The 25,950-nt window shown below is 34.9% G+C and overlaps 1 protein-coding gene across 1 annotated transcript; it reads right to left on the bottom strand.

Annotated features, from left to right (window-relative positions):
- Window positions 1-583: 583 nt before the first annotated feature.
- Window positions 584-23,592, bottom strand: LOC128999892 (geranylgeranyl transferase type-2 subunit alpha). The gene is made up of 10 exons (XM_054426647.1): window positions 23,417-23,592; window positions 14,377-14,487; window positions 13,797-13,921; window positions 13,502-13,689; window positions 11,345-11,542; window positions 10,147-10,391; window positions 8,617-8,848; window positions 5,395-5,523; window positions 3,166-3,350; window positions 584-1,252 (listed from the first exon to the last, which is right to left on the bottom strand). Exons 1-10 carry the CDS (start codon window positions 23,417-23,419, stop codon window positions 1,037-1,039), a joined length of 1,632 nt encoding a protein of 543 aa, XP_054282622.1. The 5' UTR covers window positions 23,420-23,592; the 3' UTR covers window positions 584-1,036.
- Window positions 23,593-25,950: the final 2,358 nt, after the last annotated feature.

The raw sequence follows: 25,950 nt of genomic DNA, 5'->3' as shown, positions 1-25,950 counted from the left end.
TGTTGTCATTTCCATTTTGCATTTTACAATCAAATCTAAAACCATCCATGATGTACGAGCGACTAGAAAATGTGCTGTACTTGAGTTTTCATGACCGGGAAAAAGTGTGTGAACCGTTCTATCACAACCAAAAACTTACAGTCAAGCATCCATTCATTAACAATGTCTTACTGTTCTCTTTTCACATTGTCATGTCAAGTAAAAGTTATAATTGTGGTGGATAAGCACTGTTTTCAGCAGAAGATCTTTTACTATGTTGTGATTGCAACAGATAATCATGAATGCTATTGAAATTGGTTTTTTAAACGGGTCGATCTTCGGTTTAAACACCACTGATGTGCCGTCATCGTTGGACCATAAAAAGTAGGCTTGTTGGTATCAAATTACCCAAAACAACATTTCAATGCCAGTTTTCAGTACCAGAACTTTTCCCAAGAACGATTGTAAAGAGAACCACTGTTCACTGTTTGTAGGCCTATTTTACAATTGTGTAAAAAATGTACATGCATTTTCCAAAATTAACAGTGATTTGGTTTGCACAGAGATTAATATACAGGTTGGGTAAATCAAATTCAGACATTAGTCCTACTCTTGCGTCCTTTTTAATATCACAAATCATATAAAAGCTCACAAAACACTTGGATTTTCGAATCTCTTTGCTTTAGCGTATTTGATGATAAATACAAAAAAATTATGACATACAATTGTCAAATACCGCATACGGATACACTTCCATTCAAATTCATATTATTTTATCCTGAGCTAAACTTAAAGCAATTCTGAGAGAAGCTATTAAAACAAAGAAATCATGTGAGGAATCTTGCAACTGTGCACTGTCTAATTTTGTCTGAAAATCTATCAACTATAACCAAGCAAGTAGAGAGTGTTTCCTGATTTGAGTTTTGAGTTTCAAGATTTGATTTTTAAAGTCACATTTTGGGTTTCGAGATTCAAAATTACTGGTTTTGACAATCACTTATGTACAGCATAAGATTAAGCATTTTTACATCCTACACTTAAATACCTGCTTTGTTTACTATTTACTTTTAAAAGCACCATTGCTAAACACGTAAGAGGCACTCAGAGGGTTTCCATCGATGAACACATTGGTTAAGACACAGCATGATGTAATGTGAGGTTCTATGTCCTCTAAAGCACTTATATGATTCATTTTAATCGACAATGTCACCAGATTAGGTAGACATGGGAACCCCTTGAGGTTGTTTAAGTTGTTCTTGTCCAGAATCAGCTCCTGCAAAAATGGTCTATTTTAGAATGAATTTACTATCAAGAGTATTTATTAACCTAGTTTTTAACATGGTTAAGATGACCAACTATGTATTTATTTTATTCTAATTTGACAATGTCACAAAAAAAAATCAAGATATGTACACTATTTGTTGATATTTTTAGATCAGTTTCTCAGCAACTAAATAACAGTATATTATTTAATGTGTTCAGAATGTCAATGTCAAAGAAACGATTATTTGCTATCGAGTTTCATCAAATATCTTAAAGGATGTCATCTGCCTTCTTCTTTAACTACTTTATGATTATTTACAATGGGTGTTCAAGAGAGAAGATCAGAAGTGCTTGATAAGTTCAATAACTTCAAACACTAGGCTAATAAAAGTGGCACAATCATGCAATTTCAGATGAGTATGTTGTTCTACAATCCCAGTTCAAGTATTTGGTGGATTATGTGAAATAAAAAGTGTTAGCTTTTTATGTTTTTTCGTAGTGAAATGTATGCATGATATCAAGTTTTATCCATGTTTGCCTCCTGGATTGAATAATAATTATAATAATAGGTTAAATACCTTGTTTACTTCCTCAATCCAAGTCGTCTTTTATAATGACTATAGTTTCAGGGCCAACAGCCCCATTGTCAAATTTTCTGTCTTGTTAATTACTGTTGATAGCATTGGTCACCGTTGAAGTTCACATATACACATACACTGACACACGAAACATTTATATTTACATGTAACATTGAGAATTTATACTTTTGGCCGGCCTAAACAAAAGTGATTACATCGTTGTGCGGACCGGTACACTGACTGACTGATTCATGTTAGCCGATACCCTGGAGACGTTGACCTTGGCCTTGGGTGATATAGAATAGGTGAAATAGTGACAAACAGCTGATCACCCCCCTCCCCCAAGGCCAAGGTCAACGTCTCCAGGGTATCGGCTAACATGAATCAGTCAGTCAGTGTACCGTTCCGCACAACGATGTAATCACTTTTGTTTAGGCCGGCCAAAAGTATAAATTCTCAATGTTACATGTAAATATAAATGTTTTGTGTGTCAGTGTATGTGTATATGTGAACTTCAACGGTGACCAATGCTATCAACAGTAATTAACAAGACAGAAAATTTGACAATGGGGCTGTTGGCCCCGAAACTATAGTCATTATAAAAGACGACTTGGATTGAGGACGTAAACAAGGTATTTAACCTATTATTATTATCAAGTTTTAATAATTCCTTCTACTGGAGAGGTGAGAAAAGTCACTGTTATGTGAAGTATATTCCGCTTGGTGAAGACATCATAGACACTAGACCCGCCTGTTTAGGGCCTTTGAGGGTTATAAGAACCACAGTAATATATCGTTCAAGGTTTTTATGCTACTTAATGTTACTTTAAGATAGGTACTATATAACTTTCAAATAAAGTTATTGGAGATGCTTTATTGCTTTACTTTGAAATGGCGACCATGCATCTGACAGTACTACTTGAAAATTAGGTTTAAGCATTTAAACGTATGTGGAATGAGATCAACGCGAATCGTTTTCTGGCCAAAAATATTAGTGGTTTCAGAGTGAGCAATTCCGAAGATCCTGGTAGAAGGACAGTTAATGTTGTAAATGAAGAAATTCTCTCAGTTTAACTTAAGTGGTCACATATCCAAGGTTTATCTTAAATTCGAGAGCAAAGCCACAACGTAAGCTAGTAACATTCTAATTTCATTCAAAAACAATAAAGCCGTTTTTGTGGGAACCAAGCTGGACTAGTGGTAGAGCACAGGGCTTCAGAGCCCCAATGGATTTTATGGCATGAAGTAATTTGTGCAATAGGCCAACTTCTCTTTTTACTACTTATAGGGGGAGGAAGAAAAAAACCCCAATAATTCAATTAGCCATGATATTTTCAAGGCCTACCTGACAAAATTGCAGACTGCTGAGTTTTGGCAGTGAGCGGCTGAGTAGATTGCCTGTCAGGTCAACCTTTTGTGCCAGCAATAGGTATTGTGAGTGGTACAAAGCTGTCAATCCCAGGTTGGCAACACTGAAGCTTCCTGTCAAGTTCCATTCTTCCAGTTGGTACTCCATCAGGTACCGGCTTTCTGGAGAAACATAGCAACAGTTTGGAATTATAATTAACAAACAATAAGGTTTATTTAAGGCCGATCGGGTTGGCATAACTAGGATTGGGAATGCAAGGTTTCAGTAATTTGCCACTAAATGTCTTTCCTTTACACCTAGCAGTGTCCAAGTGAACTGCAACTCCTGAGATCTTACCGTGCCTTCTAAAAGCATTGTAAGCAATTTATGTGGCTTCTAAATTTGGCACAAGAAACCGCTAAAGTTGGCTGTCATTATTAGGACCCGATTGGGCTGGCGTACATTTTTACAATGTTTTGACTATTTAGTAATGATGTTTTTTTTGTTTTTTTTTTTTAATAAACAAGGTAATAGTTTTTAAGTTAATAAATTGGTCCATTAATTTTTGAGAATACTGTCTAGTAGCCTATTGTAAATTTAATATAATTCATTTTTTTTTGGGAAAAAATATTTTATTCCAAATAAGTTGCTAGGATTCTACGGGGGCAGGTTTTTAAGTAAGGGCCATTTTTGTGTATAAAACCGTAGTTCGCTTGTTCGGCACAATTTGCAGCTCCCTAGCTGACATTTGTATGCATTGCTGTATTTTAAAATGTGTTAAACCATCGAATCTCCCGCCGCATGATAGATAAGGTCAGTTATACATTTTTTCATCACAAGAAACATATCCAATGCTGACATTCATCGCCAGAACCGAAGGCTATGGTCCTTATCCTTAAGGCCGTGAATGTGGGTAAAGTGTGGAAATGGGTTATGAAGTGTATAAATGGTCAATGGTCATGAAATACTTTTTCCTCTGTGGTCTTCTGTGAGAAGTTTGGGTAGTGGGTACCCACCAAAAATACAATTCCTTCCGCAATTAACATTTTCACGGCCATTTTTAAACTCCCTCGCCTATTTCTGCACTTTACGCTCACTCGTTGCATTAGGGTCATAGTCTTCAGTCATCTGGCAATGAATTTCAACATTGGATATGTTTTAAATTTTAAAAACACAGCAAAGTGTACATGTCAGCTACAGAGATAAAAATTACACCATTCTGTTCACAAATGATTTTAGTAAGGGGCGAGGATGCCTGTTGCAGCGTACAAGCTAACTACTGATTTATATGTAAAAACAGCTCTAACTCAAAAAACCGCCATCATAAAAATAAATTACAGAATAATTGTATTTATCAATTAAGTACAATCATTCCTCTTAATATTCTTATAAACTCTTTAGTTTATGCCAAATTTAGCTTTTCAAGGCACTAATGACTGCGAAACGTTGTCATTTGTTTTCAACTTTTTGGCTGCCTGCCGCCCTCCTTCACTCATCACTCTATAAGATGTATAATGTATAAAACCGAGAAAAGTAAAAAAGACAAAAAGTACAAAAAGACAATTCTGTGAAATTGGTTTTAGACCAAGTAGGCAGCAAGTCTTTTACTTCATTTATTGCTGAAAAATTTTAAGAAAAAGAGTTGGCAATATAGTAATAAGTCTAAATATAATTATTGTTGGTAGTTAACGTGTTGATTTGAGAATGCCTTAATGCTATTAATTAAACAACCTTTTAAACTCAAGAAGGCCAAGTTAATGAGTCTCCAAAGGAAAATATGTCTATGATTAATAAAGGACTTCAATAGTGTCACAGGAAGATGCTGAGAAATAGCTAGGTTATTCCCACTGGATTCAACGATAGAAGAGAGGTTTAAGTGGAGAATGGACAAAGACGTAGATATTGACTACAAGAAATCAAGATAACACAAAGAGAAACCAAAAAGAGTGTTCAGGAAAACGTTCGAGTGAATAAGTCTCTGACTCAAACCAAGGGTGTTGGAGGGACTGCATGCTTCTTTAGCCAAACATCTTCCCTAACAGTGATGGTTTGTGAAAATTCATCACAAAAATCACTTCCCCCCCTCCATGGACTTTGTACCCTTTTATTTGTAATTACTGATAGTGTAAGAAGTGGGAAATTGAAATTGCCAAGCTCAAAATCCTTTACACACCCTAAATAGTGAATATGGTAAATTTACTTTGTATTTTGTCTTCCTATACTTACTCAGGTCTAAATAATAGTTAGCTCGAAGGCGGTCTATTTTCACTAGTTTGTCCAAGTATTCCAATGTTTGTTCTTTGAAACTTTTCCTATCTACAGCTTGCATCAGTAATACTGAGGTTAACAAAGGCCCTAGAAACAGAATATGACATGTAAAAATACTACGTGGTAAGGTTAAGTAATAAAGCTATCCACATACACCACACTGACTTATACTATACATAGGGAATTTGAGGCTTACACTTGCTAAAAACACTGGATTGTAGAAAGGTGTTTCCAATATAATATGCAAACTCTACTGCTACTGGATAAGTACATAGGGTGTCCCACGAAGAGGTTTTTATACACTTAATTTTACATTACTAGCTCATTTTTGCACCGAGAGCGTTGAACTTTTACACAATTTATAAGGTAGATTCGAAAAGTATTCTTTCAACATATCAGCTTACCAACAGCTGTATATATAAATTAGTTTTTTTTTATTGACATCTTACTACACATTTTAGTCTGCTGTAGAACAAAGAATAATATGACATTAAAAATTTTACAAGTTCGTTTAACCTAATTATGATTACAAGAGGTCGTCCAATGGTCAAAAACTCGACCAAAAATATGTAATGTACAGACTTCAACTATTTTCACCCCACACTGTAAATAAAACATGTGATTGGAATTTCTTCCATTTGTTTTGATTTCTGTTTATATTTCGCTGTTATTTCGTCACCAACAGGTCAACCCCTAATGCCCATGTTCATTTTTAAACTTTAAATTAAGTTTTTGTGCTTATTTTCAAGCCTATTTTAATTTATGAAGGGATTCTGCACATCTACAGGAAAGTATCTTACCAACAGTATGCGTAGAATTTCCCTGCGGTGGACACGAGCTGAGAAAAAAGGTTTTAAACAAACATGCTTGCCTATTAATATAAAGATTGTTATAAAGGCGGTTTCTTATTAAGTTAATAGACAATTTTATGGCTGTCAAAGATATTAGATATAGCACTTGATTTTCCAATTTGAATTTCTTGCTAAACTGCTGGACCTGTTTAGGAATTATACCTCTTAAACCAATGAGTAGTCCATAGGCTAAACTTCAAATTTTTATATTTTTCCAAATAATAGGGGATAGTTTTCTTGTATATTTTAAAGTTTACTTCATCGATTTCCTTTGGCTGATTTTCATTTGTCTGGAGACGAATTGTTGGGTCAATAATGAGACCGTAACCTCTCCCCTTGTCTATAACAATAATGTCACTCGCCTCACAGAGCCCTCTTCTTCTATAGCTATGACCTCTTCATAGACCTCGTAACTTTTCTTTCTGAATTGATCAGCTATGATTTTTCTGATCGTATAGTGGCGGGTATTACGTATAAGACTACTAAATGGGCACTTTCCAAGGACGTGGGCAAGAGTTACAAGAACAAATTTCTCAGATACAGGACAATGCCTGCACTGGTTCCCGTCCCTGGACCTCCCATGAAGACTTCTAAGGGGAATAATGTCTCCAACTATTTTAAAGTATTGTTTGAACTCAGCTTCTGTGAGGCTTCTTATTGATCTTATCAAATTCTTTTAAAATAACCACCCCATTCCGTTTGTATGGAATTTCATACCAATTTCAAAACGCTAAGTCTCATAAGATTTCTCACAGTATCTTGGGTTTTGTTTCGATAAATTCGATACTTAAATTTAATTTTTTCAGGCAAGCCTAATTTCTTCATCAAATTGTCAAATATTAAGTAAGTAATGGTTTCCCGTTTGTTTTAATACACAACATATTATGTTTATATGTTGGATTGATGATTCCCACATTTATTTACATAACCCAATCTCTTTGTTTTTAGTACTTGTACAAAACATACAATTTGACATATCATTTGGACCTAAGACCTAAAGATTTCCTTTATTGTTGATCTTACCACTTTAACAACATCATCAAAGAGTTTCATTGTGATTTTCGTAATTGGTGTGGTTTGAAAGGGATATATTAAAGATGGCCAAATATTATGATTCGAGACCTTAAAAAAGGAGAACATGTCAGTTTTTCAACATTGTTTATCAACAAACGTATACCTTTTGCAAGAGTCAAATACTATGTTTTCAGAGAAATTTACTCCTAATTATTTAATATTTTCATTAAAAGTTATCAATTTTATTTCTTTTGAACATATCTAGAAGTTTTCCTCCTGTAATCTACCTTTTTCAATGAATATATAGTTGTGATATATTCAAAATGTAACCTATTTCGCTTTCCATTAAAATTACTTTCATTGGATAGCTGTTCAAAAATAAGTGCCAAAACTGCTACACAATAAACAAAACCGTCAATAATTTAAGAAAAGAAAGTAATTTTTATAGGATGCAAATTCTACAAATGATAGGATGCTGAAATTTTCACAAAACATTTTCAAACCCTACTTTATAAACTGTGTTAAGTTTCTAAGCTGATGGTGCATAAATGGGCGAGTAATATAAAATCAAACATCTAAACCTCCTGTTAGACACCCTATATATTGTGGAGTGGCTGGATGCTGCTTCAAAAGGTCACCAGTTAAATCCTGGTTGTTTTGCAGGTATAAACAAGTTACATCAATTCATTCTACACCTTGCAGTACTTTGGTATTATCCGAAGGCCACTTATTTTAGAGGGATTTTTAACGGAGACCAAAAATATTGCCTCCCAGAAGGCAGCGATGTCGGCGAGGATTGAGTTGAATGTGTCGCCGCCGCTAGCTGCCACATGTACACCGCCAAGTAGGTACACAGCGCGCTGCGGCGGTTATGTTAGGCTAGGTTATCATAAATATGTTGGTAGGACCTTCCTCATTTCGTTATGAATCTAACAATACCAGATGAGTATCGATACCAGGTATCAATACAAGTGGTGACAGGTGATGTACGCGCTCCGGTCAATGACCTGACCTTTTCCTACTTGGAGGGAATTTTGCAGGCGAAAGTATGATTTATCTGGTGTCGTTTGATTCATAGCAAAACGAGGAAAGTCCTACAAACATATTTATGATAAACCAAACCTACATAACCGCAGCAGCCAACTGTATAAGGGTGGCCTCTGGATAATACCAAAGTGCCTTGCATTAATACTCAGCTTGTTAAATTTATTTTTTTATTTATTGCAAGCTATACTAAGTTAATTTAATGTCTGAGATAAGTTAAGATTTCTCTGTTTAACTTACATAATGTTTCAATGCACCAAACACCACCTACATTTTGTATCAGGTTCCAGCTGCAAAAGTGTTTCGCAGGACTCGAGCACGCCGCACAACACTTCCGTGACGCCGTGGCTAAACCCGGCCTCGTACACAGGCTTTTCCTTGTACCAAGCTTGGTCCTTATCAGCTTGTAGAGTTACCACCTGGGTCTCTACTCCATCCAAGTGCAACACTATCGGTTGTGATGTCAGATCACTCATTGAAGCCTCCTCTAAAAACACCCTTTTCTGAAATATCAGTTGTTATGATGTATTCGCTTTACTGAATTGAAATACATATTTTTGTTGGGATAGCAGGCTTATCTGGCAGGTCTATCTTGGTAAAAAAAATAACCCAAAACATGTACGGGGTGGTCCAAAAAAACAGGGTCAATTTAAAAATGTTATTACTCAGCTGTTATAACAGCTGGAGAGTTTGTTGTTGCGGCAAATGAATGTTTATTTGATGCCATTTGGAGTATTGTTACTATGGATCATCAATGGTTGCCGCAACATCGTGCCTTTGTCATAGAGACTAAATTTGTTCTAAATTTGTGTTTAAAGTAATGTTTTTTGTTTTTATGCCAATACGGGACTCTCTTTCAGATAAAACTCTTCTAAAGAAAATTCTTATTACTTAGGTCCTTGCCTTGTGCTACACCACAAACCAAAAATGATTTCTTGTTCCTGAACTTAGAATTAGGCATTTAGAGTTATAAATAATAATGGTACTGTTACAACAATAATTACTTACTACTCCTACTGTCGGTGAGAGTTAAGAAGTCCTCTGAGTCAGAGTGATATGCAGTAATGTTTGTATGTTGCCGTGCGGTGTTTGCAGGTGCTCTTTTGGTTTTAACGCAGTGGATGTGAGCCCTGACTGCCGCGTGGAGCATGTGTAACCCGCCCGGCACGCCTAGCCGTCGAGTAGCAAGCGCCTGCACTTTTAGAATAGGCCAGGGCTCAGAGGACTTCTTAATTCTCGCCTACAGTACAACAACAGACCTTACATTTTCTATGTCTTTAGCAGCATATTCAAGTAGAATGAAGTATAATTTACCAGTACTGACATTTTTTTGGTGGCATTTTACCTTTATTTTTTATATATTCAACTAACATAACTATCACTTACACTTAAGTTTTTGAAGGAAAGAGCAATTGGCTTATAAATGCATTTAGGAATAAGGAATGGATACACCACCAACCTACCCAAGAGAAATCTTACGGATAGTACAAGATACTTGAATTGGTCAATTGAACAATAATAGAGTTATAGACCTCGTCAGATTATTAAGTTAGGCTACATGAAATAATGCATACAGTATCAGGTACATAGTGAAACAGTACAAAGTACATAGTTAACAGCACACAAGTTTACCACACATTAAATTTTTATATCTAACCCTACAAGGGGGCTTATGCAGAGGGAAGTAGTATAAGGAAGTTACAAAAACTAGCAATGGCATAGGCCTACCTAAAACTCTTGTCTTAAGTAAGTTTTGCATCCATTCCTTCTTCTATAACATTAGGCAATCCCTTTTACACACCCAGACAAATGCGGATACTTCTCCGTCAACTGTTTGCCAACCCTCATTGCCGAATGCTTTCACCATAACGTTTCTAGACGCAGGATTCAAGCTCTGATCAAAAGCTACACACATTATCTCCTTGGTCGCTATAACATGGGTGATCTTCAACTGAGGGACGTGGCGGCCTAAGAGCCAACGTTGGTAGAACCAAGCACTTTGGTCCAATGGGTCTGTGAAGGCTGCATTGGTTACTAGCTCCATCTCTACAAAATGTCATATCATAAATTGAACTACATTTAACTCTCAATCCCACATTTTGGGGACTAGAAGAGCTAACATAAACGTTGGATTACCGAAAATAAATCTTAACTCAAACTATAACCTAGCACGGTAGATAGAGTAGGCCTACTTATTATTCTAAAAAGCAAATATTTAGGCCTACTCAATGAAAAAAAACCTGTTTGATTAGAAATATTGTACACCCAAATTTATTTACACATGCTAAATGCTAAAAAGTAGGCTAAATGCCTTAGAAATAGAACAAGAGATGTAAAAATACTACATGGATTTTATGCTTTTTCCTAAAAACATAAAAATACTACATGGTAATGTTAAGTAATAAAGCTATTCACATACACCACACTTATTTGGCTTTTACAGTAATTCGCCTAAGCCGTATATTCAAGTGAAAAAGGGAGTTTAGGGCTTAACAGTTGCTTCAAAGATTGGATTTTGGAAAGATATTTGGTTGTTTAACTGCGGTCAGTCAAAGTCTTGGCAATCATTTTTACGTCATGTTCTTTTCATTTCTTAATTGGAATTTTATCATAACCTGCAGACATTTTATTTTCGAGAAAAAAATTATTTTGTACATTTTGTTTTAAAGTGTCACAGGTTATAAATTAAATGTAGGTAAAACAGGATTAAAAAAAAAACATTTAAAGATATTGATGATAGGAATAGATATTCCAACCCTGTAGTCAGTTTTAGAAGAGAGTGCACATAGTTGTGTGAATCACCGATAGAGTGTGCTGATGTCAGTTACTGTTTTCTGTCTAACAACTTTTTAACCAACCCAAACTAAATGAACACTTTTTTGTAAACTATATCTTTGGACTCCTAGTACTTATTAAAACATTATGAGAAAATATAATCTTCACAGTTAGTAGTAGCTCACTGTGAGTAGCACATTAATTTCTACCCTAGCATCACATACCATGTTGGTGTTGATGGTCCTCGATTGGTTTTAATCCCTTGGGGTCTGGATACACCTGAGGCAGCAGATTACTGCGTAGATGCCACGCAGAGTAGTTGGAGAAGTTTGTGGCAATCTTCTCATCTGTAAACCTCAACTCATCCTCCGCAGTAACACCAGACCTTTGTACGATGAATCTCCGGTAATCCCAACAATGAACTGGTAATGTTAAATTCACATTGAGTTGTGGTAAACAGCTGATACTCGTTAAGGTTTACAGAGAATTCTGTTAAGATACAGTTTGACAATTTTTATTTTTATAACTATCATAAGTTCTAACACAACAAATGTAGCTAATTACTGACAGAATATGTATGCAAAATTGCTAGACAGTAAAATACAATGCTGTAACTAGATGATAAATTCTAAATGTGATTGTGGCCATGTTCAACTTAAGAATTAATTATGCAGCAAGAGAATAATTTTACTAGGTGTACAATGCAGTTGTCTGCTTGCAATATTAAGCGGAGCTAGCATATTATTCCAATACTTTTCTAAAGTCAATGCTACATCTGTTTCTCATAAATGAGATATATACTTGCAGTATCCATCGTCAATGATATATTTGGTTGGAATAAATAGAATGCCTATTTGCAGTATCCAAAGTCAATGCTCAAGGGTACGCCTGGTTAACATTAATTGAATGTCTACAGGTTTTAAAGTCAATGGTTCACGTAAAAAAATTGTTTACTTGCAGTGTCCAACTCAATAATACATTTGGTTACCGTAAATGAACTGTTTACTTGCAGTGTCCAACTCAATAGTACATTTGGTTACCGTAAATGAATTGTTTACTTGCAGTATCCAAACTCAATGGTACATTTGGTTCACATAAATGAATTGTCTACTTGCAGTATCCTAAGCCAATGGTTAATTTGATTCACATAAATGGAGTGCCTATTTGAAGTATCCAAAGTCAATGGTCCGTCTGGTTCCCTCAATGGAATGAATACTTACTGTATCCAAACTCAATGGTATCTTTGGTTCACATTAATGGAATTCCTATTTGCAGTAGGCCAACCTATTCAAACTCTGTATTAGTTGTATCTATGTCTAGTACTCATACATGAAAAGTCTACTTGCTGTATCCAAACTCACTGGTAAGGCCTATATTTGGTTCACATAAATGGAATAACTATTAGGAGTATCTAAAGTCAATAGTGCATCATCATAGTTCCGGCGACCCTACTTATTAGATATTCATTTTGTAGTAAATTATGCTCAATGATATTAATCCAATTGTTCTTCCCTTTATCTTTGTACGGTATTATGTAAGTTAATGTGCTATTTTAGATGATTCCTTGACTAACATGTGTTGCGACTCTTGTTTACCATTTTATTGTTATCTCGCAAATAATGTCATGGCGACCAATTAACCCATAAGGCCCATGTTAAATATCTAAAAGTTTAAATTCACGTCTAGGAGTAAGCCCTGTGGTTTGATTTGTACCATTTCAGATTTATACCTTCCCATGGTTGGTTACAATGACTGTGCTAAATTTCGTGCAGATCGCTTCAGCGGTTCAGAAGGAGTATTTTTAAAACAAAAGCAGGAGTGTGGTATAAGAGCTTCGCTCCGCTGTGTATACCTTACTAGGATATTTTTCACTTTAGGCATTGCTTAAACACATTCTCTTATTGATTAATCACGACAATTTCAAAGTATGCCGGTAACATTTGAGTCTGTTAGTTATTATCTTCTATTTATTAAAACTTTTAAGTTAGGGACTGGTTTTCAAATTATAGCGAAAATCTATTTGTAATCTGCTGCTTGCCATCTAGTGTTATGTAACAAAATAAGAAATAAAAAAATTGTAAAAATAGCCCAGAACACATATGAATATTTGATTGACATTAACACACAGTCAAAAGTTGGCTTTACATAGATCAAACACACAAAGGCTTAGATTTTACCATGGGATGCAAAGTCTATTTTAGGTAGGCTAACCAAACAAGTCAATATTTTGGGTCTAAAAATTGTATTTAACGTTTATTAGAAACCCAAGGTACATACAAGTTAAGTGATTTGATAGCGACAAACATTTGTTCAAACCTCTATTGAATTTTTGATCAGAAAACTATCAGGCCTAATGCTACAGAAATTAAAACTCCACTCACAATTACGTTCATCATAATCCAAATATTTGTCACACAACGCAAGTTCTTTTTTCCAAGGTGGATCAGTCATATGATCCAACACCCAACAACGGTGATGCCAAGTACCATATGATTTTGGCTGGGTTCGTAAACATGCCTCGGTTAGCCGCAACTCCTCGTGCATCAATGGATCAAGTTCTTCTTCAGATCTGAGAAAAAGATATATTGTGTACAAGATGGATGAATTTATCAATAACTAAACATACAAAAATAGGTAGTTTCTAGATTTATAAAATCTTATTATTGCACAGTCTACCTGCAAGTCTTAAGGTGCAAGATCACTTCTCTCCGTATATTCCACAATGTGTAAATGTCTGGATTTCCTGTTAGTAGTTTAGCAGACACTGCCAAAGCCTCTTCATCCTTTTCTGCTTTATGTCTCTAAAAAATAAAAGTAAAAATATTTTTTTGGATTAGATTATACAACATAGATACACCAGTAAGTGTACATATCTAGGCGAAGATGACTGAAGGATGTCTAAAGGTTCAGGAACTATATACCTAGTGTTCAGTATTCATTAAAGGCAGACCAGCTGATCAGTGACTGAGAGAGAAAGAGAAAAGGAGTAGATTGCACAATCCCCATATGGACGCAATACAAGAATACGGTACAAATAACATTTCTTTTTAAGTGCATTGATTCTCTTGTAATATCGCTTTGTGAAGCATCATTAATTTTTTACCTCTCTTGGTATTGTATTTTATCAAAGTAATTCTAAATTCAATATCCCCCTCATACAGTCCACTTTATTTAAGAATCCTTCTTAGGCATACACAACACCTAGCATACCTCCAAAACATAAATGTAATGCTACATTGAATATTTGATTACTAACCTTATCGAATACAGCTTTGATACCCGCTTTGTAAAGTTCTACCTTTTTAGCTCTTTCTTTTCTCTTTATTTCTTCCTGTTCTGCTGTTGTTCGTGTTTTTATTCTTCCATGCTAAAAAATATACATTTAGAAATAAGCTTAGGGAATGACTACACTACGGGTTCAGGATAGATAAATATAATATGATAGAAATATTTACCAACATCATTAAAATAACCTACTATAAAACGTAACAGTAAGATTGGAAAGCCAATTACTTATCACGGTAAATACTAGGATACATGATTTAAAAGGGATTTTGAGCCTAATAACCTAATACACCTAATTTCCGATTAAGAAAAGTTTATAAAGAAAATAATGATATAGCCTATAGAAAATATATAACTAGCCTAAGCTATTTAAAAGGTCTATTCACACATGTTTGAGCCATTTTTAAATTAGGCCTAGGCCTAAATGGAATTTTCACCCAAGGTTTTTATATTTTTTGTAGGAAAGAATATTTATTTTTCAGATATATCTTTAAAAACTAATAACAAACTAAATACACAATACACTCTTTTTAGAGGTCAAGAATGAATATAATATAGACTATATTATACAGGGTGTCCCGGAACTCTCTACCAATATTTTAGGGCATTGCTCCTGGGTAAGAAACATATCGAAACATATTGACTTCCTGCAACAAAAACTATCTACATCAATCTATGCCATAAGAAGGATAACAAATCTGACCGATTTTACTACAACCATTGCCTACCATGCACTTATAGAATCATACCTCCGTTTTGGAATTGTTGCCTGGGGCGCAGCAAGTACAGACCTTTTCCAATCAGTTTTTATACTACAAAAAGAAGCAATAAGAACCCTAAATAATCTCCACTATCAAGAACACTGCAAACTATTCTTTAAAAAAATCTCATCATTAACATCCCTGTACCTAGTTGAAGTAATAACTCAAGCAATAAAACTGAATCCCATCAAGCGATCTGAAACACATAACTACAATACCAGGAGAAAAAATGACCTAAATTTACCACAACATAGATTGGAAAAACTGCAAGAACCCCAACAAATAGAGGGATAAAACTTACTACCAAATGGGCTTAAAAATATTACAGACACAAAAACTCACTACCCAATTGAAAAATTATCTCCTCGAACACCCCTACTGGCCCTACTACAGCTTAAGAATTCCTGGATGACCATATATTTAACGAAAGACAATAGAAAACAGTATCTATAAATCACCAACAACAGAAAATAAGAAAGAAAAAATAAAAAGATTCCTACGCCTCCCTCAATCTTTATGACTGCGGAGGAGAAGAACAGCAGTAAGCAGTAAGTAAGTAGGTATCTAAATATCATATTTAAATCGTCCGGAAGTCACACAGCCGCTATTTGTTTTTTTCACTTATTAATTTTCTTCTGAAAAGTGGTTCAACATACAAAATTAAAACTTTTCTGACAAATAGATAAAGCTACAAAAAAGCTATGACAATTTTCCAAATTCATACAATAAAATGGCGGCCATTTACAATTTTGTTTCTTAAATAGCTCAAAACCTGTTGATCTTACAAACATTTTACAAGAATAACTTTTTTAAGGTAATTTAATTACAAATCGATTGACATTTTATTTTAGCGAATTTCACATAATATAGGGAATACGCTATTACCGTAGGTCTCATGGTAAGACCGGGACCAATATAATTTTTCGTTTGTATTTGTGGCCAAGGCCAAAAATAAGGCTGTTCAAATTCTTCCACTTTTTAGAAAAAATTAATAAGTGAATAAAACAAAATGGCAGCTGTGTGAGATAGGCCTAATTTAAATATTATATTTAGATTATGTTTCAATAATGTTTCTTACCCAGGAACAATGCTCCCAGAGCTTGTTTACTGAAAGATAACAGGTCGGTATGTGTATGGCTCTGGAGAGTGGGAAATTTTGACAAAGATTTTCTCCCTAATCCTTCTTCCCCCATTTTTTTGGAGCAAGATAGTCTAACCTTGTAAACACCCACTATTCTTGGGGCGAAGAATTCAATGGAACCAACACCGCCTGCCTCAAAACCCCCTTTTTACTTATAAAGGGGGGGGGGAAATGGCCCATTAATATATATATATATTTTTTTTTTCCATTTTGATAGAGTAATATATTTTCTGAATACAAATACACCATTTTTGTACCATTTATCTTGCCCTCCCATCAGGGGGCAAAACCCCCTTTTCCTACATGAATATGGATCTGGGAAGTTTGTATGTTGCAATGATGCTTAGGGACTAAAATTATGTGTACCGCCTATTTTTGGGATGAGAAGTTCAATGGAACAAATACCACCCCCTAACAACCCCCTTAGTTTTTACTTATTAGGGGGAGTAGTGTAGGCCTACCTATATGTGTATGGCTCTGGGGGTGACTAAAATTATGTAGTTTATACTCACTATTTTTGGGAAGAGAAATTCAATGGAATAATCACCATCCCCTAACACCCCCCTTTTGGCAAATTTCCCTATAGGGAAGTAGCTATTACTGTAGGTGGCATGGTAAGACCTAGGAACCAATTTACTTTTTAATTTTAATAAGGCCAAAAACACCATTCGGCAGGTTTTCTGCAGCGGGGGTATTTTATTTGTTAGGCGGTAATAACATATTATGGCTCTGGGGAGTTGGTATGTTTCAATGATGATAACGGACTGAAATTATGTGTTTCCCGGACAAAAAATTCAATGGAAAAAACTAGTTGACTCAGGAATTGTGGATGCAACTCAAGACTGAATTGTATCAGAGCTCAAATTCAAATAGTTTATTGCCATTAAGTATACATGTCATACAATAGGCCAGGTCAATGGAGATAATATACAATTCAAAGTACAATGTACAGAGTCAAGTGTAAATAGATGAACATGCTATACTAATAAACTAATAATACTGGGGTTTTGTACAAAAGTATTTGAGATGTATTGATAATGATGATAATAATACTGTTTATAGTTAAGCAAACAAGTTGGGTAAGTGCCTATAACAAAATAATTAAGGCTAAAATTGGCAGTGAGATACAGCTTAAAACTAAATAACAATAAATTTTTAAATAAAGTTCACAGAAATAACATTATTATGAAAGACTATTATATCACAGTTCATGAAACCATTATTACATACTTTAGAAACAATACCCTACTTAACAATTAGAATTTTACAGAAAATCATCATGTTTGAAAGATAAAAATTCCTTGATAGAGTAGATAACCTTTCTGTTCAAAAAATCGGTCAATACATTTTTCAGTGACTTAATAGGCAAGTTGCGTACATTTTCAGGGAGGGCATTGAAAAGTTTAAGTTGTAGGCCTAAATATTTATAGCTGCGCTGTGTTGAGGCCAGTCTTAATGATGGTAACTCTAAATTATTCCTTAGTCTGGTGTAATGATTGTGAGTTAATGAGCGAGATGAGAATTGTTCAATATTTGTTTTTACAAAAATTATATTCTGCAAAATGTACACACTTGGTAAAGTAAGAATTTTGTATTCAGGAAAAAAGGTCTTACAACTAACTCTACTTTTTATGCCAGCTAGGATACGGATTGCTTTTTTCTGTTTTTTAAAAACGTTAACTGCCCCGCTACTACTGCCCCACAAAATTACCCCATAAACTAAGTGACAATGAAAGAATGCATAATAAACATTAATTAACATACTTAAACTAACATGATTTTTCAACCTCCTGAGCAGAAACAAAGAGTTACTTAACCTTGCAACAACCATTTCAGTACGAGCTGTGACTGGACTGATGTGTGTGAATCGGCCTTGATGACAGGTAGCCTAAGCTACTTATTTAAAGAAACAATACCTCATACACAGGCTCGTTTTTGACCCTGTCAGCGCCCTAAGCACAACTAATAGTAGCGCCCCTTTGCAATATATAACAGGGTGTCCACCAACCGGGAAAACTGAGAAATCCGTGAATTATGTGTGAGTTTTTTAACCGGGAATTATGCATGAAATTTGTATTTCTACCTGGAATTTTCAATTTACCGCGATCGCGCATGACAACAGTGACGTTTCCGTGACCGCGGGAGACGATAATATGTCTACACACGGCCGCGAAGGATGATCAGAATTCTCCGCCATCGCAGAAGACGATGATGACATCTACAGTCATGAGGGATGATCAGAATATTGCCGCGATCACGGAAAACCATGGTAATGTCCACACGACAACGGGAAACAGCAAGAATTTGACCGCGATTGCGGAAGACGATGATCATCTCCACACAACTGCGGGATATTATTAACATTTTGCCACAATCGCGGGAGGCGATTTACAATGTTTTCAAAACCGCGGGAGACGATTACGATGGCTACAGGACTGTGGGAGATACAATAATGATACGAGAGGGATGATCAGAATTATGCCGCGATCGTGCAAGACGATGATAATGTCCATGTGACCGTGGGAGATGATTACCATTTTGCCAGAATTTTGCTATTCACGGAAGACGGATGATCTCTACATGGCCACGGGAGATTATTAACATTTTGCCTCAATCACGCGAGGCAATTACTATGTCCGAACGATCACGGGGGACGAAATAAGTTTGTCTTCACGGCCGTGAGGGGGGATCAGAATTTTATTGCAATCGCGCAAGAATATGATAAAATTCACTCGATCGTGGGAAAAGATCAGAATTTTGCCTCATTTGCGGAAGACGGTGATAATCTCCTAATGACCTCGGAATATGATCATATATTGCCGCGATCATGGAAGACAATAATTATGTCTACACGACCGCGGAAAATAGTCACAGTTTTGCGGCAATTACGGGAGACGATTACGATGTCTAACTTTTAAATACTTTCCAATGAAATGGCGACTATACAAAGTAGGTATTTTAAGCCAAGTATGAATGTAGATGAGTGTAGGATGAGTGGCACGATCTTGTCGTACATGGCCGAGAGGGATTATCAGAAGTTTACCGCGATCGCATGCAAATACAATCACCATTTTTTTCCCAAGTTGTTGGCGCCCCCCAAAAAAACCAATTGCCTCGCGCCCTAGGCACGTGCCTACAGTTCCTATTCAGTAAATCGGCCCTGCGCATACATAATTTCAACCAAACCTCAATATAAATCGAGAAAAGAGATGAAGATGAAATACAGTAGCCTAAGAGCATTGACAACAAGACTCTCATAAGGTAGGGATTGGGTCATTCCACGCCAAATCATCCAGCCAAAAGTAGACTTGTCACCCAAGGTTTTCTGTTTTCAATAAAATTTTACATAGATAATATATACATATAGATAAAAAGAAATAAAAAATTTTATCTCATTCGACATTCTGACCGAGGGCTTCAGAGATATGGCCATTTTAAGTTTCACACAAATTCAGTTTCCGAGGCTTATTTTTGCACTAAACTGAAATGCATATATTCTCGTCTTTCTATGTAAAAAGGACAATTTTTTAAGATATGGGCTTCAAATTTTACTTATATATCCAAATTTTAATGCAGAATCATATTACACAAGTGAAATGATAACTATTACCTATTATCACCCCGAAAAAAATTCCTAAATACAAATAATTAGATTTTTCCGAAATCGGAACATTCAGTTACAAAAGGTTTGATAACAAAAATCTCTCTCCAGATAAACCTATAAAACTATATATCACTGGAAAGAGGATAAAATTATCTTTCAAATGGTATAACAACATGAGTGGGGTTTTGAGTATTAACATTGTTATCACATGTGAAAGTCAAAAATTAAATTTGATTAAGCTAAAAATTTCATTTTATGCCGAATATGTATGATGAACTTAAATAATACAAAAGGTTCATCAAATTAATATATGTTTGTACAAATGACTAGAAATCTAAAAATATGAAACAAAATATTGGGTCCTTAAGTTGTTATTTTCGTATGAATTAAATTTTTACTTATAAAAAGCCCTAACTAAATCGTCCTATCTACATTACTTTTACCTAAATAAAGGCTAATTATTGCTTTACAAGCAATTACAATTACATTTTATGCAAAATTTATAAGTTTACCACTCTCAATAACAAATAAAAAAATATGCATTATTAATTTTTATACATCAAACTTCAATATTAAATTAGGCCTATGTGTTAAAAAAATAAAAATAAAATTTTATGACATATTTAATACACAATCAATGTTTGTAACCAGAGTTTATACCAGTGAATGTGACCAGTGTCTGTGTGTGTTGGCGTGTTTGTCACTCCTGTGAAGACATGAAACATGAAACATTCAAGTCTAAACATGAAAGGCTTGTTTCACATCTTTCCGGCATGCCGTTAAACCGACTTCTAACCGGCACTGGCATGGGTGCACCTTTCACGTTACGCCGACACCGGCACTCTGGCAGTTGTACTCCAGCTTGTGAAACTTGTGTGTCGTAGGGATAGAAATGGAACGTAACAGAGCAATTGCAATGATACTTCGAAATTACTTTTTTTGAAACTGTATTTATATTTGGATTATTTTTTTTTATTTCATTCAATTTTAATTTGAGTAAAATTTAATTCAATGTTGTGTAATAAAAAAATATAAAAATAAAATAAAATTGAGTAAAAATTCAATTTAATTTAATTCTGCTCTTGAACTAAATTAACAAGTAGTTCAATGTCTATTTCCGACATGACCAAAACTTTGCGAACAAATAGGCCTAACCAAAAGTAATACTCAAATAACTACAAACAACTGAACTAAAAGTACACTTGGTGCACCCGACAGACGGCAGGTGCCGGTTATATGTGAACAGTCACATTGGGCCGCTACACCCACTACTCCAGCCGGCTTGTTTACCCGACACCGGCAGCAGGCCTTCGCCGAGGGGGTGCCCGGCATCCCTCGACTTGTACACGGCAGCCGGGCAAGTGATAAACTGACCACGACACATGCCATGCATATGTGAACAGTCCCATATACTTCTTCACCCCATTGCCGGTTAAACGTTAAAAAATGTTTATCATGGAAGGTATTGCTGCACCAAGTCAAGCGAGAACTAATTTGATTTGTACAGTAGGTAAACTGTCAGACTCTCCATGTGAAAATTTTACTTTAACAACAGAAAAAAATGTTCATTTAATTTTTGAAAATCTTTCAAATGAAGAACTAGAAACATTAAGGTGGCACACAAATAATGAATATAATAAAAATGATTCAATTAGTTCTCATCATTTTTGTTACTTTTTGAAATATAAAAAAAAAATCATGCTGTGACCCATTTAAAAAACATGTGGTATCCTTGACAAAGATTTAAGAGTAATTTCTTTAGAGAAGGTAAAAGAAGTTAAAGAACTTAAAGACATAACTTTAGTGCCAGGAAAGCTTTTGTGCAGCAATTGTAGAAAGTTATTGAATGTTGTAAACACTGGTTCAAAAAATGAAGAAAATTCTGCATTTCATGATAGTGACGAAGATATTGACATAGAGTTTACAAAAAAAATACTACAAATTTACTACAAAAATAGGATGTATTTGGTTTTGTTTTACGTTTCAATCAAGTTGTTTTCTTTTGACTCTGACGTGTAATAAAAATGTTAAAATACCCCAAACCCCACTCTTATTTTTATAACATCTATATATATAATACGTGAAGCAGTTTTTTGTTAAGGCAACTCCTCCCTTATTTGTGGGCCAATTTCAACGTTTAAGGTGTCGAAAGATTCGTCTCAATACGTAGTTTTGCAATAAGGTTTTACAATTTTAAAACTCCTACTCTTAAGGGCATGAGACCCTCTCAAAGGTCGGGTTTTCCTCATAAGAAATACACAGAACAAATTTAAAAACAAAAAACAGCTGTTAATGAAAAGAAACTCATAAGCTTTTTGGGAGTAAATATTACGAGGTGTTAGCCCGTCCTACGTACGGGAATTCAGTAGTCAGTTAATACCGTGTAAAATTCAGATCAGCTAGTTTACACAATGTGTAAACTAGCTGATCTGAATTTTACACGGTATTAACTTAAACAACACAAACACACCAATACACACAGACACTGGTCACATTCACTGGTATAAACTCTGGTTACAAACATTGATAGTGTATTAAATATGTCATAAAATTTTATTTTTATTTTTTTAACACATAATTTAATAAGTTTGATCTATAAAAATTAATAATACATATTTTTTATTTGTTATTGAGAGTGGTAAACTTATAAATTTTGCATTAAATGTAATTGTCATTTCTTGTAAAGCTATAATAAGCCTTTATTTATGTAAAAGTAATTTAGGATATAGGACGATTTAGTTAGGGCTTTTTATAAGTAAAAATATAATTCATACAAAAATAACAACTTAAGGACCCAATATTTTGTTTCATATTTTTAGATTTCTAGTCATTTGTACAAACATATATTAAATTGATGAACCTTTTGTATTATTTAAGTTCATCATACATATTCGGCATCAAATGAAATTTTTAGCTTAATCAAATTAAATTTTTGACTTTCACGTGTGATAACAATGTTAATACTCAAAACCCCATTATTTGTATTTAGGAATTTTTTTTTGGGTGATAATAGGTAATAGTTATTATTTTAATTGTATTATATGATTCTGCATTAAATTTTGGATATATGAGTTAAATTTGAGGTCTCTAGCTTAATAATTGTTCATTCTACATAGAAAGACGAGAATACATGCACGCTCCCTTAGCGTCAAATTGGACCTCGGAAACTAAATTCGCTCAAAACTGCAAATAGCCATATGTCTGAAACCGTTTAAAATAATGAACTGAAATTTTGGATTTTATCCTATGTAAATGTCTAAATTATGTGTAGGCTACAAGTTTTCATGAAAATCTGTGACTAGCCTAGTGGGTGACAACCCCTGGATGACTTGACATGGAATGGCCCGATTATAAAATAAGACCTGTTATCAAGGTTGATTTATTTTTTAGGTTTGCATTAATATGTGATTAGGAGTAAAATAATTTTAAAGGGATTTGAAAAAGACCCTTGTTATCAAGGGAGACTTGTTACCCAGGTTCTACTAACCTAACCTCAAAAACTCACCATGTCGAAATTATCAATGTAATGTTTTGTTGCTCTGTGAAATATTATTTGACACGAATAACTTTTTTCAAAATGAACAAAAGTAAGTGGACAGGTTGGATCTATCCTGAAATTGCTGAGAGAGAGTCATTCATTGAGAATGATAACGATTAGCTGATGATTAGCTTGCGAGTTGCTTTGCTTGACACTTACTTGACACTTGACAAATTGACAGGACTTACTTCTAGTCAGTCTAGTTCAGTGAACTGAACTGAACAGTGAACGCTGAACTTGAACTGACTGACTGACTGTTTACTGGACTCGACTCGGACTGAAACACGGCCACCTTTAGGCCCCAGGCCCCATGGTGGAAGGAGGCCCCGGCCTGGTAGAATTGGCAACGTCGCAAGCGGTATTGTTTAGTGACATACGTCCCATAAGGTAACATGGCATACAGGTAACATCAGCTCATTAATTCGCACTTTATTGATATAAATTTAAATTTATGAACATAAATTTATTAAAATATTGAAAGTAAAAATACAGAATTGAAAACCGTAAAAATATGAATTAAAAATGTATATGTACCTTTTAAGTGGAGTCAATAATGTCATAGTCCAGTAACCAATCTTTCGTAAATACTGTACACAAATACCATTAGCTGTTTCCAAACATAAAAGCTGTTACAACACCACTTGCGACGTTGCCACTTCGAAGGCCAAGCCTGGAGTTAAAGGTGGCCGTGACTGAAGTCGAACGCTCTATTCTGACACGGTACGAGACTAGCGTCGGGCTCCTGTAAAAAAGATGGATGAGAAGTCCTTTTTGAACGAAGAACTTTTTGCGAAGGAGTGGGGGGGCGTGACGTCACTTTCTTCTCTTGAGGGAACGGGAACACCATTCATTATCGCAACGATAATGAAGTAATGGAGGGCAGCCACCGGTATTCGTGATGCAGTGGATATGCAATATTTTCATAGACCAGCAACCAAGCTTTTGTATTCTTAAAAATGTACACAAATACCATTAGCTGCCTCCAAACAAAACAGCTGTTACAACTCTACTTGTGATGTTGCTGGAGCCTGGAGTTAAAGGTGGCCGTGATTTTCTTTCCACCATGGGCCGTGATTGTATTGTACAATTTTACAACGCAGCTGCATGGTGCATATCATGCTAGCCGACTAACTTTGGAAAATCTTAGAAATAAATATGGTCAAACAACAAACCCCCCTTACCCTTTCAAACATAGATAACAATAACATAACCTTAAAATAATTAGTCAAGTCAAGTAAGTTAAGAAGCAAGAGGTGTCCTTCAAGTATTTACCAGGAAAATTATCTACGCTATTCATATATATTTATTTTTTTAATTTTACAATTTAACATTTAGGTTATTGTAAAATAACAATAACTTAGTGGGCCTTACGTAGTGTATTTTTTTAGTTAAGCTTGTCAGCTTTTCCACTAGGCTAGCCTTCTTTTAATGTAGGCTATTTCAAATAGGTAAGTTTTAATGTAAATAAAATATTACAGTAGTTCTTATAATAATTGATGTTTACATTGCAACTATGTTGACTGCAATAAACGAACCATTAACTTACTTAGAGATAGCTAACTTCAAACACATGAAACATAGGCCTAAGCTTGTTTGTTTGTATTTTGGCTGCACTTAAGTATCTGTCCTACACTCATTAAGTTAGATTGAATATATCGATCAATATATAGATTATTTCATTTGATATATCAAGTTTGGTTGGTTAGGTTCATCTAACCTAGGCCTAAGTTAACTAAGTTAACCAAATGAAATAATCTATATATGGAATAATCTATAACTCACATCGATATTTTTCATTCAAATGAGTGTAGGACAGATAATAAAGTGCAGCCTAAATTCAAACCGACTTTTAATTTCACCTGATTTTCACTCACAGCTGAGGCGCTAAGCTACTAACGTTCAAAGTGCCGATGTTAGTAAGGCAGTAGTAAGTGGTCGAACAGTCATTCAGTTAGCCTAAAACCGTAGGGCTGTAAAGAACTAGAGTTTAAAAGCCACAGGGCCTAAGTAAGGGCTAAATAAATACCCACAATAAAGCTGGTTAAAGTTTCAACAAGGTAGAGCAGCGGGCACTAGACAGCCCCGAATAACTTACTCACTCTTGCTCAATCGGGTTGCTAGCCTGTCGCTTAGCTCACAACACTGATTATTTAGGCTATATAGTAACTTATACTAGGCTAAGTTAAAAGGCATTTCAATAATTCATTAAAGCGACCAATGCAGTATAAAGGTATAAATTTTCTAGTGATAACTTCAAGATTCAAGATTTATTTCGGCCATTAAGTTATTTACAATAGGCTTTGTCTTACATAAAATATTCAACTAAAAATAATATTTCAGTCTTTTCCTGAAAAAATAAAACATATAAAATAATCCACTGCAAACCAAACAGCAGTTCTGTCAAAAACTTCACACAGCAAACCATGCAAAATATAATTGTCAAACAAACATACCTTCCAGTAGACGTTAACTTAATCCTTATTTTAAGTTAAATAAACAAA

Source organism: Macrosteles quadrilineatus, unplaced genomic scaffold (genome assembly GCF_028750875.1).
Source record: "Macrosteles quadrilineatus isolate MER2022 unplaced genomic scaffold, UCM_ALF_1.0 Scaffold_8__2_contigs__length_117827958, whole genome shotgun sequence".
Taxonomy (NCBI): domain Eukaryota; kingdom Metazoa; phylum Arthropoda; class Insecta; order Hemiptera; family Cicadellidae; genus Macrosteles; species Macrosteles quadrilineatus.
The sequence above is the reverse complement of the archived record's forward strand: the minus strand, read 5'-3'. Positions and strand labels throughout refer to the sequence as shown.